Source organism: Pongo abelii, chromosome 16 (genome assembly GCF_028885655.2).
Source record: "Pongo abelii isolate AG06213 chromosome 16, NHGRI_mPonAbe1-v2.0_pri, whole genome shotgun sequence".
NCBI lineage: Eukaryota > Metazoa > Chordata > Mammalia > Primates > Hominidae > Pongo > Pongo abelii.
In genome coordinates this window covers 102,380,319-102,396,229 of record NC_072001.2, presented here as the reverse complement: position 1 = coordinate 102,396,229, position 15,911 = coordinate 102,380,319, and the positions used below count along the sequence as shown (strand labels likewise).

The 15,911-nt window shown below is 38.8% G+C and overlaps 1 protein-coding gene across 38 annotated transcripts in view; it reads left to right on the top strand.

Moving 5' to 3' along the window:
• TTC23 (tetratricopeptide repeat domain 23) overlaps positions 1-15,911 on the top strand; it is a 112,167-nt gene that overhangs the window by 26,724 nt on the left and 69,532 nt on the right. For all 38 annotated transcript variants that reach the window (XM_054531938.1, XM_063716745.1, XM_063716746.1 and 35 more), the window contains 2 exons: positions 1,243-1,393; positions 1,578-1,703. In XM_054531938.1, the coding sequence (XP_054387913.1) occupies positions 1,243-1,393; positions 1,578-1,703 (277 nt within the window). The remainder of the gene's footprint in view (positions 1-1,242; positions 1,394-1,577; positions 1,704-15,911) is intronic.

Genomic DNA, 15,911 nt, shown 5'->3' with positions numbered 1-15,911 from the left:
CATGCATAACCTTATTCAGTCCTCACCACAGTCCTCAAAGGTGGGTATTTTTAATATCCCTGTTTACAGCTGAGAAAGCTGAGGCCAACGTTTTATAATAAGTGGTGGAGAAGGGGATCCATCCTGGGCAGTCTGACTTCAGAGCCAATGTTCTTGAACTTCACCCTATGCTGCCTCCAGTAAATTGAGTTCAGGTTCCTTCAGGGACTCGACACAGTTGCAAATACAGTCCAACGTGCTTTGTGTAACATCACAAGCACAGGTGGCACTAATACATGTCTGTGCTTTTTAAAAATATGTAATAAGACAATCTTGTGTAAGAATTCCCACATGAAAAGCATACCCTTGATTTTCTCCATTAGAAAATATATTCTTCCTGTTTTATAGACATAGGAACAGAATTAACTTCATATTTTGACAGGTTTTTTTAGAGCTCTAAGATACAATTTTGTGTAACTAAGAACATAAGACGGGGGCTGTGTGTATGTGAGTGGCAGCGGGTGTCAGTGTAGGGGAGGAGGATGGGAATACAGGGACGTGCAAAGCCCTGAAGCCTTGCTGGCAATCTCAGTCCTCCCTCCCCGCAGATTAACAAGACCATGGAGGAACACTGGAACACACTGGGGAATTCGTTCTTAGTAGTGATTTTTTTTTTTTGCTCCATTTTGTTTGGTATTAGTCTCTTACCACATAGGAATACGAAATTGTCACACATTAATCTGTTACCTCACTGGAATTGTGTTTGTAAGTTTTTGTAGATATCAGATATGTATTATGTTAAAAAAATAACTCTCTGACGTTATGATTATAGGTGAGTAAGCTGAAGATTCAGAATTTTTAGTATTTCATTAAGATTGCAGTTACACAGCCAGGATTAAAATTCATGAATATTTTATTTCCTGCTCAGAATGCTATAGTTCTTGTATTCAGTTTGTTTCTTATAATTATATGTAACGTATTTTACTTCTGCTATTGGTGAGGTTTCAAAGCTGTTCAATTCCAGCTCATTTTGTTTATTTCTAAAAAGGCCATTTGGGGGGAAAATTTATCTTGAGTACTTGGTATAAAACACTTCTTTGGTTGTTACAGTCATGACAGTATTTCATGCTGCCCAGATACATCTCCATGTGTCATTTGACAATATGTGAAGGAGACCTTGTTAGATTCCCAAACCATAGGGAACTGTATTCCTGTCCAGTTGAGATGAAAGAGAAACTGAGACCTCTTTTTCTTTGTCCACAGGACTGTCACTGCAAGCGAAACAACATGCAGAAAAAGCCAAACAAATCCTCGCCAACTCCATTGTGCCTCCCTATAACGAGAATACAGATGTTTTCAAGTTTTCCATTGAACTTTTCCATACCATGGGCAGAGCTTTACTCTCCCTTCAAAAGTATCCTTTTGCCTCTAACTTTTACAAATAGAAATACTATTCACATAATACTTACATGCCAAGTAAAAAGCTGATGCTGATGGATGACTTAGGAAGTGTGATTGGAAGTCTGGGAGCCAAGGAAGTTCAGGACATGGGGTGTAGAATCTAGAACCAAGTGGAAAATTTCCTGAACACAATTCAGATTTAAGGAAGCTTCAGAGAATTTGACAAAAGCAGAGAGGCTTTCAAAAGAGCTGCTACAATGTGGAAGGATTATAAAGGAAGAATGGATAGAAATTGAAGCACGGATCAGATTATCATTTGCACAGTAAGTTTCAAGTTTAGGATTTTGCATACATGATGGCTGGAGGCTCTGTCTCAGGTAGGAGGAGCATCTCCATGAGGCTGCGGCCATGGCTTCTCCGGAGGTCACTGTGTAAAAGTAAAAGAGCAACACAGTCATGTCAGAGCAGCCCCAACCAGGGCATCCATCAGTGACACTTTTCACTCTCTATGGAGTGCCCTGGGTCCCAGAGTTCTGATCATTATTCCCTTGACTTTCGTTTTACCTGCTCTCCCTCCTCACCCCCAGCCCCTACACCCTTCTCTTCCTCCCTCCCTTCCTTTTTTCCCTGCCCTGCTCCAGTCTAAAATGCTTCAACAGGTTGATTTTATGATGAAAGCCTCAAAGGAGAAAGATCTTAAACATATCTGAATCCATGATAATGAAAGGATTGTTCTTTGTTCCTCACCTTACTCCATACTCACCAAATAAACTCAGCTGGAAGAGATATGAAGAGAAGGTTGTGTGTAGTTAGTACTTTTATCTTTCTCCAAAGAGCAACCTAAGCCAATTCCTCAGAGTATTGGGGTGACAGAGTTTGCCCACACTCTTTGGAAAGATGGACTTGTGCAGAGGAAAAGGTGGAGAAAGGTCTGTGTTGGAAGAGGCAGAGAATCCCAGTTGACCTACATGGCTGCCCTTAGCCAAAGCCAGAAGAATTCAGTTTACCTTCCTAACTAGATTGTATGTGTAGGTTGATTCCCAAGACAACTCAGAGAACCCACGGAATCATTTTAAGAAAGGTGCTAGTAAAGGGCCCCAGGAGAACACACCTAATGCTTCTATGTGAATGGAAAGTGGGAAGAACCAACTTTGACTCATGCAGTTAAAGATACTTCGTTTGTGATCACAATTCCCCTTGTTCTTTTGTGATCACAATTCCCCTTGTTCTTTTGTGATCACAATTCCCCGTGTTCTTTTGTGATCACAATTCCCCTTGTTCTTTTGTGATCACAATTCCTCTTGTTCTTTTGTTTTTCTTGGGTGGTTTCTGAACTGCAAGTGCAGAGCTCATTCATCTATGCAAATCCTCTGGTATGGATTTTTAAATTAATTTTTCCCTTTATCTCCGATCTTTTCTCTCATTCTCCTACACACACATCATAGATAAATACTTTAATGATGGCTTATGTTTTTGAGTATGTATCTCTGAATAACAAACAATATTGTTTTATATATTTATGTGTTTAAAATTTGTATAAATTTGGCCGGGCGCAGTGGCTCACGCCTGTAATCCCAGCACTTTGGGAGGCTGAGGCAGGTGGATCACGAGGTCAGGAGTTCAAGACCAGCCTGACCAACGTGGTGAAACCCCATCTCTACTTAAAAATACAAAAATTAGCCAGGCGTGGTGGGGCATGCCTATAATCCCAGCTACTCAGGAGGCTGAGGCAGGAGAAATGCTTGAACCCAGGAGGCAGAGGTTGCAGTGAGTTGAGACCACACCACTGTACTCCCACCTGGGCGACAGAGTGAGACTCTGTCTCAAAAAAAAAAAAAAAGAAGAGAAAAAAAGAAAATTTGTATAAATTTGTAGCATATATATCATTCTGCTTCTTATTTTTTCCACTCAGCACGTTTTGGTTGTTGCCTGGATTTTAGTTCCTGTATAATGCTCTATAGAATGCATTTGTTGTATTTTGTTTGTCCATCCTCCTAACAATAGACATTCAGCTTGTCCCCAGCTCTCTGCTGCCATAGCAGTGCTGCCATGACCATCCTTACACAGCTTCACTTATGTGGCTAAGTGACACTTTTTCTGAGGTTTATATCCCAAGGGTGGTATTGCTTTTCTGAGGTTTATATTCCAGGGGTGGTACTGAGTACAAACAAACTTTCAGTTCACCAAGCACCAACCAACCACGACACCCATCTGCATTTGCATTCCCACTTGCAGGGTGGGTGGGTTCCTAACACACCGCTGGCAATATTTGACATTGTTGATCTTTGCCAACCTGGTGCATATAACGTGCTATCTAATTATTAAAGTTCTATTTACAGTTCTCCTCTTAGTGAGTTTGAATACTTTTCATATACGTCTTAGCCACTTGGGATTCCCCTTCTATGAATAGCCAGTTAGTATTCCTTCTCATTTTTCTTTTAGAGTTTCCTGTACCTTTCGTATTGATAATCAGGGTTTTCTTGTATATTATAAATATTAATGATATAAATATTTTCTTACATCTATTGCCCACTTATTAATTTTGTCTATGGTGTTCTTCATGGCTTAGGAATTATTAATTTTGCTTGACTCAAACCCATTCATTTTCACCTTATGATTTATGCTTTGGGAGTCTGGTTAGAAAGTCTTCTCCAGCTAAATATCAAAAATATTCTCTAAAATTTCCCTCCAAGACCTACTTTAACTCTACTCCGTATATTTTATCATGAAGCATTATCACTGTCATAACTTCTTAGTATTTTATAACTCAGTTTATAAATTACTCTTTAGTCCAAGGATTATTCAAATGATGTGTTTTGGTTTGCAGGTATGAGAGTTTTCAAGATATCTTGATGTTACTGATTTGTAATTGTATTGCATTGTTACATATGTCCTGAAGCTATTTTGTTGGGGGTGAGAGGAGAGTTTAGCAGTCTCATATCTTCTTAACCTATCACTTTATTGGTTAGTTGACCTTGTCCTTTTTTGTCCCCTACATCTATTCTGTCTAATACTATATCCTAGCTCTCTTGGTATATATTTTCCTACAATACCTTTAAAAAAATATTTATTTGGGTTTAAATTTCCTTTTCTCCTACGAATTTTTTGTTCTTTTCTTTTTCCTTACTTGCCTTCTTTTAGATTAATCAAATATTTCTATCATTACATTTTATACCCATTGATTTGCAAGTTATACATTCTTTTCTCTTGTTTTTTTCTTTTCTTTCTTCTTCTTTTCTTTTTTGTATACAGGATCTCACTCTGTTGCCCAGACTGGAGTACAGTGGTGGGATCATGGCTCACAGCAGCTTCAGTGTCCCTGGGCTCAAGCAATCCCCTCATCTCAGCCTCCTGAGTAGCTTGGACTACAGGTGTGTGCCACCACACCCAGCTAACTTTTTGTATTTTTTGTAGAGATGAAGTTTCGCTATGTTGCCCAGCCTGGTCTTGAACTCCTGGGCTCAAGCAGTCCACCCACCTTGGCCTCCCAAAATGCTGGGATTACAGGCATGAGCCACCATGCCTGGCCTTGTTATTTTCTTTTTATTCTAATAGTTACTGTGGAGTTTGTCACTTATATCCCTGATTTATTAGAATCTAATTGTAAATTAATCATTTAACCACTTCCTGAACAATACAAGGACCTTTGAGCATGCCAGCACTCTTTATCCTCTCTGCTTGGTGCTGTGTTGTCCTGTATTTAAATCACATGTATCTTATACTACAGACAATATTTGTAATACGTATACCTGACAAAGGGCTTATATCTGAAATCTATAAAGAACCCTTATATATCAGTTAAACAAACACACATAACTGGATAGAAAGATGGGCAGGAGGCCAGGCACGGCGGCTCACGCCTGTAATCCCAGCACTTTGGGAGGCCAAGGCGGGTGGATCACCCAAGGTCAGAAGTTCAAGACCAGCCTAGCTAACACGGCGAGACCCTGTCTCTACTAAAAATACAAAAATTAGCTGGGCGTGGTGGCGGGCACCTGTAATCCCAGCTACTTGGGAGGCTGAGGCAGGAGAATTGCTTGAACCCAGGAGGCGGAAGTTGTGGTGAGCCAAGATCATGCCATTGCACTCCAGCCTGGGCAACGAGAGAGAAACTCCATCTCAAAAAAAAAGGAGAAAAGAAAGATGGTCAGGAAACTTCTCCCAAAAAAAGAACACCCACATAGCAAATAAACCTATCAAAAGGTGTTCCACCTTATCAGTTATCAGAAAATGAAAACTAGAATCATAAGATATGGCTGGGTGTGGTGGCTCACACCTGTAATCCCAGCGCTTTGAGAGGCTGAGGTGGAAGGATAGCTTGAGCCCTGGAGCTCAAGACCAGCCTAGGCAAGATGGGGAGACCCCCATCTCTACAAAAATATTTTTTAATTTATCCAAGTGTGGTGGTGCTCAACTATAGTCCTAGCTACTCAGGAGACTGAGGTGGGAGGATCTCTTTTTTTTTTTTTTTTTTTTTTTTTGAGATGCTGTCTCGTTCTGTCACCTAGGCTGGAGTACAGTGGCGCGATCTCGGCTCACTGCAAGCTCTGCCCTCCCGGGTTCACGCCAGTCTCCTGCCTCAGCTGTCAAGCAGTGGGGACTACAGGCGCCCACCACCACGCCCAGCTAATTTTTTGTATTTTTTAGTAGAGACGGGGTTTCACCGTGTTAGCCAGGATGGTCTCGATCTCCTGACCTTGTGATGTACCCATCTCGGCCTCCCAAACTACTGGGATTACAGGCGTGAGCCACTGCGCCTGGCCGGGAGGATCTCTTGAGCCCAGGAATTTGAGTTTGCAGTGAGCTGTGCAACACCACTGCACTCCAGCCTGGATGACAAAGCAAAACTCTGTCTCTTTAAATAAATAAATAAATAAAATCATAAGATACTCTTACATTCCCACTAGAATGGCTAAAAAAAATTTTAAGACTAATAATAGCAAATATTTGGAAGGATGTGATTCTCTGATATGCTCACTCATATACCATTGTTTCAAATATATTTAGTGTAACTACTTTAGAAAATTATTTGACATTGTCTCCTAAATTTAAATATTTGCATACCCTTTGACCCAGCAGTATCACTACTAAATTATACACCCAACAGAAATGCATGCATGTTTTCACCAAAAGACATAGCCAGGAATATTCAAAGCTACATTATTTGTAATAGCCAAGAGTTGGAAACAACCTAAATGTTCACCAAAAGTAAAACAGAAAAATGTGATCTGTTAATATAAATAAAATGATTAAAACTCCTCCTATGCTTAACAGCATGAATGGCTCTCACAGTGTTTAGTAAGACGCCAGATGCAAAAGAATCATACTGTACAATTCCATTTATATAACTGGAGGAGGAAGAAGGTTGTTAGCGACCGGGAGGGCTTTACCAGTCCAGAATCCCTTCCTGCCAGAAATTAGGTATTCTGTCTTATAAGATAGAAAATACACAATTCAGAGATCCAAGATATAATATTTGTTGCATCTGTTGAGACCTGACTAATATATCAGTATTTAATATTGAGCAGTGTTGCTAAAAAAAGAGTAAATGATCCTCTGGCACCTCCTCTGAGTGCTTTCCAAATTAGCAGTACCAAGCCTTGCCAGCAGATGGCGGGCCCTGTACACATCTAGGCTGAATAGCCAACAAGAATTTAAGTTGATATTCCAGACTATTCTACAAAGTTACTTTTGTGTTTAGCCAAGTTGTTTCAAACTTTGCTACTTCTTTTCATCCTAATTCTTCACCCTGATATAATCACCACAATGTGCATGTTTAAACTGTATAATTTTCATTCAATTACTTTGCTTTGTTTCCTTATTGAAATGTATTTTGTCCAAATTGATCTGCTTTAGAAATTAACAAGGTGTTTTGAGTTTATTCACTTCTGTACTTACACTTGAACCACGAGGGCCTTTTCTTTTGCCAGGTCTTGGAAGTGGAAGACCAAGATAATTTCTCAGGCAGCGCTCATTGCATTTATGTCCCTGGTTTTTGTTTTGTTTTGTTTTTTGAGATAGGGTCTTACTCTGTTGCTCTGGCTGGAGTACAGTTTCACAGTGACAGCTCACAGCAGCCTTGACCTCCTGGGCTCAAGCAGTCCTCCCCTCTCAGCCTCTTGAGTAGCTAGGACTACAGGCACGTGCCACTGCACCCAGCTAATTTTATTTTTTAATAGAGACAGGGTCTCACTACTATATTGCCCAGGCTGGGCTCAAGTGATCCTCCTGTCTCGGCCTCCCAGAGTGTTAGAATTACAGGCATGAGCCACTGCACTCAGTCCTATGTCCCTCTTAAAAGGATATCTTTTAGTGTATCATCTTCCTCCTCCTGCCTGTCCTTTTATGGTGCCCGTCGCAACAGCCCAGTGCCTTTCTCCTTGGGCTGACAGATAAGTGCCGCAGGGTGACTCATGCTCCATGCCTCCCATCCCTGACTATGGCCTGAAACTTCTCCCCTTCTTCCTCTCCTCTTTTCCAGTGCTACTTCGTACAGTAATGGTTTGTTAACTTTGGAGAGTGAATCCAAATCATGGATTCCTATGTGCACAGTTATATTTCTTTAAATCTGGTAAAGAAAGTCACTTGCAAAAATGGGCAAATTTATCCCCAGTGTTAAGAATTATTTTCTATCCTGGTTACTGATAGATGCCCAGAGAGAAATAGTTGTCTTTGTATATACAGGCATACGCCATTGCACATCATGCGCACACACAACACACACACACACACACACACATCCCTCTTTAAATTATCTTTCTATGCAGCATGATGATGATCTATTGAGACTATTGCTCCAGAACATGTGATTTTCCCCCAGCTCTCTCTGACTGCTTGACATGTCCTTGAAGTCTCCCACAGCATGTCCTGCGAACACTTTGCCTGGCATGACTGTGCTGAACTAACTCAGGAATGAGTAAACACTTTCATTTCCTCAGAGCATCAACAAGACACCTCCCAGGTATTTCTAAGCAGTGTGCCATGGTGTCATTAACAATGTAGGCTCTGGGCCCGGCATGATGGCTCATGCCTGTAATCCCAACACTGGGAGGCTGAGATGGGAGGATCGCTTGAGGCCAGGAGTTCAAGACCAGCCTGGTCAACATAGTGAGACCCCATCTCTATTAAAAAAAAAAAAAAATGTAGTCTTTGGAGTCAGAAGCCCTGGGTTCAAATCAGTGTTTGTTCAAACTTCCCAGCTGTAGAACTTGGGCAGATCTTGTGCTTCCTGGGAGCCTCACTCTCCTCTCCTGTTGAAGTGAGAATAATAAGACCTCTAGGAGTTGCTGTGAAGATTAAAAAGATATTACTTTAAAGCATCTAGGTGCGTGGGAGACCCTCAGAAGCAAGCAAGCAAGAAAGAAAAGGGCAACTATAATTATCATTATGATCTAATTGAACATTTTCCTTTCTGCTGTTTCATCCCAGAGGTGATTTTAAATCAGGTACTTATATCACGTATTAAGGTTTTGTACTTCAAGACTGCTCTTGGTGTGCAATTTTTTTCTGCATTTTTTCCCTATGTCTTGGGAAGGCTACATTTTGTTTTCTTTGCTCTCATGAATCATCTAAGCTAAAACCAGACAATTGTATATACTTACTTCTTCTTTTTTGTTTGTTTGTTTGTTTTTTGTTTTTTGTCTTTGTGACTCTCTGTCACCCAGGCTGGAGTGCAGTGGCGTGATCTTGGCTCACTGCAACCTCCACCTCCCAGGTTCAAGCGATTCTACTGCCTCAGCCTCCCGAGTATCTGGGATTACAGATGTGTGCCACCACGCCCAGCTAATTTTTCTATTTTTAGTAGAGACAGCGTTTCACCATGTTGACCAGGCTGGTCTCAAACTCCTGACCTCAAGTGATCCACCTGCTTCGGCCTCCCAAAGTGCTGGGATTACAGGCATGAGCCACTGCACCCAACCTGTATATTCTTATCTCCTTAAGCTTGATTTTGTTTCTTTGTCTTGCTCTCTCTTGATTCATTGAACTCATGAGATTTGGAAAGTTATTCTAACACAAGTTTTCCAAAAGGAAAGGGGATGGGGAAGGTTTCTCCCTTAACTCATACTTCTTAGGAAGGAGGAGAAGATAATGGAGAAGTGATGTGGCAAGAGGAACAGAGTATGTATCTACCTGCCATCACCTCGTTGAGATGATGGGGTTCTACTTAGTTCCATAAGCTGCTCCAGAAATGCTTTCCAGTGGAATTTTTGATACTTCAATAATAACCTTTGCTCTTAGATCCCATAGTCCTCCCAAAATTGGTCCAGTCAGAAATTTCTTTTTTTTTTTTTTTTTTTAGCTTGGTCTCTTTTTTTTTTTTTTTTTTTCTTTTTTTTATTATTATTATTCTTATTCTTATTATACTTTAGGCTCTATGGTACATGTGTGCAACGTGCAGGTAAGTTACATATGTATACATGTGCCATGCTGGTGCGCTGCACCCACCAACTCGTCATCTAGCATTAGGTATATCTCCCAATGCTATCCCTCCCCCCTCCCCCCACCCCACAACAGTCCCTGAAGTGTCATCTAACTTTTGCTTTCTGGACTCAGCATTTAAAAAAATTTTTAGTTCTTACCATCACCTGAGGTTCCTTGATGTCTAAGTTGCATTTTCTCTGCTTCTTTCTTTTGGGCGTAAAGGCTGTAACAAATGCTCATATGTTCCAAGTCCTGCTTCTCCCTTGCGTGCTCCCTGGGAACTCCCTGCTCTTCTCCAGCAGACATGTTCCTCCTGTCGGCTCCCCCTGTGGGACACTGTGTGCCTAGAATGCTTTTTGCTTACTTAACAAAGAAGGAAATCGCTTGTTTTCTCTGGGACTCTTCCTAACCCTACATTTCTGTGATTGAAGATATGCTCTTAACTTACACAAGTCTGATTTTTTTTTTAAATTATTTTTTTCAATGTGGGGAAGCCAAAGAAAAACCACACGGCACAGGTTACTTTCATATACTTTATCTGCTTTCTATTTCTTGAATCTCCTAAAGCTTTAATGTTTTAGAGCACTACATTTCTGTCTTTCCTTTTCTGACATTATACCCTTATAATGTACATTTTCCTAAATATATAAGAATAATGATTTAAATAATAGAATAATGTTTTAAAATAACATGTTATTAGTATTAATATGTAACATAAATATATAATCATATATCTCTAAATAAATAACACAATATATAATAATATATATCAAATAATAGGCAGGGCACAGTGACTTACACCTGTAATCCCAGAACTTTGGGAGGCCAAGGCAGGCGGATCATTTGAGCCCTCATTTGAGTTCGAGACAGCTTGGGCAACAGGGCAAAATCCTGTCTCAAATTAATACAACTAATACAAAATTACTAATACAAAAAATTAGCCAGGCGTGGTAGCACACACCTGTAGTCCCAGCTATTCCAGAGGCTGAGGTGGGAGGACTGCTTGAGACAGGGAGGCAGAGGTTGCAGTGAGCAAAGATCATGCCACTGGACTCCAACCTGGGTGACAGAGTGAGACCCCTTCTCAGAAATAAAATAATAATGATTTTTTTAAAACCACACTAGCTACCAATTATTGACCACCTTCTGTGTCGGGCTTTTGCTAAGTGCTTTACAGATGTCATCTCCTTTCATTCTTAGTCCTCTCTGTGTAGTGGCTACTATTAGTATTCCCATGTTCAAATGTGGCATCTAAGGCTGAGAGAAGTGAGGTCCCTTCTAGGGTGACACAGGCAGGAAGCGATAAAGCTGGAGTGTGGCCCAGCAGAGCCTGCTTATTCAATGCTAGTGTCCAAGCTCCTGACCATGGCACAGATTGCATTCACTGCTGTAGACTGGAAACCCCACAATGCATTCAGCAGAGCAAAGCCTTTACCTGTATGTATCAGGTGATAAAAAGAGACCCAGATGTAACTCTTTTCTCATGTTGGCTATGGAAAATCCCACTTGTTATCTTTTGGGATTGGTTTCTCATCAGATTCTGATCAGTGATATTCACACAAAGCCTTTCCTTTATACTGGTGCTCAATATTCTTGCCAAATTCTAGAGTTTTTAAAAAGAAACTCTGTTGCCTTAGTAATACCAGAAATTGCATTTGTTTATTGCTTGTTAAAACGAGTCTCCATCCCTGTGAGATCTGAAACTTGTCTGCAATGAGATAGTGTCTCCTCTTGTGCTCTGTAGAATTACTGTGTATAAACTTTCATTCAATAAAATATGCCATGGCTTAAGTTGTGCACCTGCCAAATTAACATACTGCCACATTCTGTTATTCAAAATTTTCTGTCTTTTCATCTGTCTAGTGTATTTCTTAAGCTACCAAGTACATTGTGGATACACTAGATAATAAATCCTCAAATCATCCCTGGCAGGTAGCTAGAAGTGGAAAGGAAAAAATATTGCTCTCAAACATTACATATGAGAAAATGGAAACACACAAGATTACCCAAAATTGACTGATGCTTTAAGTAAGTTGTAGATGGATGTAAGACTATAATTTAGTTATTTCTTGATGTAGTACTCTCAATTCCTTTTTTATTTATTATAAAACTAATTTTATTTTCTATTTTGCTTTTCTTTTATGTGAATAGTGTACTCACAATGGGCTTCAGAAGGCTCATTGTGGGTTGCATTAGCTTGATAGCCTCCATTTCTGGCTGTGTTAGTGCCAGGACCATGAAATAGCCTGCAACAGCAACCTCAGGAGGTGAGGGGTAGGATGTGCTTCATTCTTTGTGCAATTGCATGTTGTATTCATCTTTTTAATAAAATATTTTAGGCACATATATATGTAGTATTGTTATGTAAATTCTGTAGTGTAAAGAGTAGTATACACACTACTAAGCTTACAAAATCTATTTCTGATAAATGGAAGCTTGTTATGCATTCTTCCCAATACCATTTTATTCCCATACATTATAGGCAGTTATTATGCTGAAATTTAGTGTTTTTCATTCCTCTGAATGTTTTGTACCTTTACTGTGTATATGCATAGCATATATATATGTGTGTGTATATATATATATATAAAATTTGTCATATTTTTAAACTTTATATGTATGTTTCCTTCTGTAACTTCCTTTTTTCCCATTGCATCTATATTTTTGAGATATATCTCTACCAATTGATATAATCCAGCTCTAGTCTTTTCATTTTAGACCTCCATATGGTGTTTAATTGTCTGACTTTCCCCTAATTTAATTGTCTATTTTGATGAGGGTGAACACGTGAATTGTTTCCAATTTTTAGTACTATAAACACTACTTTCATGATCATTCTTATATAAGTCTCTTTGGGCACATATGCAGGATTATCTCTGAGGTATATTCCCAGGAGTGGAATTGTTTACTTGACAAGCATCTGCATCTTCAATTTTACTGGATTTACCAAACGCTTTCTAACAATTTATGCTCCCACCAGCAGGGTGTGTAAATTCTTGTTACTCAACGTCCTCAGGCTTCTTATAGTTCTCAATTATATGGATGCAAAATTTTATCTTATGGTTTATTTATGTATTTATTTAATTTGAGACAGAGTCTCCCTCTGTCACCCAGGCTGGAGTGCAGTAGCATGATCTCAGTTCACTGCATCCTCCACCTCCCGGGTTCAAGCGATTCTCATGCTTCACCCTCCTGAGTAGTTGGGATTACAGGCACATGCCACCAGGCCCAGTTTTTGTATTTTTAGTAGAAATGGGGTTTCACCATGGCCAGGCTGGTCTCGAACTCCTGACCTCAAGTGATCCACCTGCCTCGGCCTCCCCAAAGTGCTGGGATTACAGGTGTGAGCCACCGCACCCGGCCCTTATGGTTTCTTTAATTGAATTTTTCTGATAGGGAAGTTAAATATCTTTTTACATGTTTGCTAGACATTTGGAATTCTTGTTCTGTGAATTATATATCCACATGTTTTGCTTATTTGCTATTGAGCTATTTGCATTTTTCTTAAAAATTGGTAGATAGTCTTTATATTTCTGGAAACAAGTTAATTGCTATTTACATATATTGTATGTACTTCAGATGTGTAGTTTGCCTTGATTTTTGATGCATAAGAGTTTTTATTTTTAATATGATCAATTTTACTTATCTTTTCTGTTCTTATTTGTGTATATATTAGAAATCCTTTCCTACTCAAAGACGCAGGGTTAGTTTTCCATATGTTTTCTCTCAAACATATCAAAGTTTTTATTTTTAAATTTAGGACTCCTAAACAGCCATTGGGGCAATGAAGAAATTAAGAAGGACATTAAAAATTTCCTTGAGACAAATGAAAATGGAAACATAACATACCAAAACATATATAATACAGCAAAAGCAGTACTAAGAGGGAAGTTTATAACAATAAACGCTTACCTCCAAAAAGTAGAAAACCTTCAAATAAACAGCCTAACAGTGTGTCATAAGGAACTACAAAATCAAGAGCAAACTAAACCTCAAATTCGGATAAAAAAATAATAAAAACCCAAGCACAAATAAATAAAATTGAGACTAAAAAAATTCAAAAGATGAATATAACAAAAAGTTTGTTTTTTGAAAAGATAAACGAAATCAACAAACCTTACTAGACTAAGAAAAACAGAGAGAAGACCCAAATAAGTAAAATCAGAGACAAAAAAGGAGACAATACAACTGCTACCACAGAAATTCAAAGGATCATTAGAGACTATTACGAGCAACTATATGTAATAAACTGGAAAATCTAGAATAAATGGATAAGTTCCTAGACACATAAAACCTGTTACAGTGGACCATGAAGAAATCAGAAACCTGAATAAACCAATAAGTAACAAGATAGAAGCAATGACAGAATGTCTTCCATCAAAGAAAAGTCCAAGATCTGATGGGTTCAGTACTAAATTCTACCACACATCTTAAGAAGAACTAATATCAATCCTACATAAACTGTTCCAGAAAATTGAGGAGGAAGCAGTACTTCCAGACTCATTCTATGAGGTCAGCGTTGTCTCAATACCAAAACCAGACAAAGACACATCAAAAAAGAAAACTATGGGCCAATATCTCTGATGAATATGGATACAAAATCCTCAAACCAAATTCAACTACACATTAAAAAGATCATTCATCTTGATCAAGTAGAATTCATCCCAGGGATGCAAGGATGGTTCAACATACACAAATCCGTAAATATGATACCTCACATCAACAAAATGAAAGACAAAAACCATATGATCATTTCAATAGATGCTGAAAAGGCATTTGATACAATTCAACATCCCTTCATGATAAAAACTTAACAAGGACTTAAAGGAACTTACTTAACTTACTAAAGGAACATACCACAACGCAATAAAAGTCATATATGACAAACCCACAACTAGTATTGTACAGAACAGTGAAAAACTGAAAGCCTTTCCTCTAAGATCTAGGACAAGACAAGGTTGCCTACTTTTACCATTTTTATTCAAAATAGTACAGAAAGCTTTAGCCCAAGAAGTTAGGCAAGAAAAAATAAATAAATGACATCTAAATTAGAAAGGAAGAGTTCAAATTATCCTTGTTTGTAGATGATATGATCTTATATTCAGAAAAACCTATAGATTCTACCAAAAAGCTATGAGAACTGATCAACAAATTCAGTAAAGTTGCAGAATACAAAATCAACATACAAAAATCAGTAGCATTTCTGTATACCAACAGCTAACAATCTGGAAAAAAAACAAAAAAACAAGAAAGTAATCCCATTTACAATAGCTACAAAAACAAACAAACAAACAAAAACCTAGCAACAAATAAGATAAAATAGTTAAGAATAAACTTAACCAAAGAAGTGAAAGATCTCTACAATGAAAACTATAAAACATTGATGACAGAAAATGAAGAGGACATGCAAAAAGATTTCATGTTCATGGATTGGAAGTGTCAATATTGTTGAAATGTGCATACGACCCAAAGCAACCTACAGATTGAATGCATTCTCAAAATATCAACTCTCATTATCAAAATGCCAATTACATTCTTCATTGAAATAGGAAAAAAAAATCCTAAAGTTTCTGTGGAACCACGAAAGTCCCAAAAGAGTCAAAGAAATCCTGACCAAAAAGACCAAAGCTGGAGGCATCACATTACCTGACTTCGTACTATACTACAGATCTATAGTCACCAAAACAGCATGATACTGGCATAAAAATAGACACATAGACCAATGGAACAGAATAGAAAACCCAGAAATAAATCCATGCATTTACAGTCAACTCATTTTTGACAAAGGTGCCAAGAACATACACTGGGAGAAAGATAGTGTCTTCAGCAAGTGGTGCTGGGAAAACTGGATATCCATATTCATAAGAATGAAACTAGACCCCTAGCTCTCACTATATGCAAAAATCGAATTAAAATTCATTAAAGACTTAAATTTGGCCAGGCACTGGGGCACATGCCTGTAGTCCCAGCACTTTGGGAGGCCAAGGCAGGAAGATTGCTTGAGCACAGGAGTTCAAGATCAGCCTGGGCCACATGGCGAAACTCCATTTTTACAAACAAAATTAGCCAGGTGCGTGGTAGTGTGCACCTATAGTCCCAGCTACTCTGGG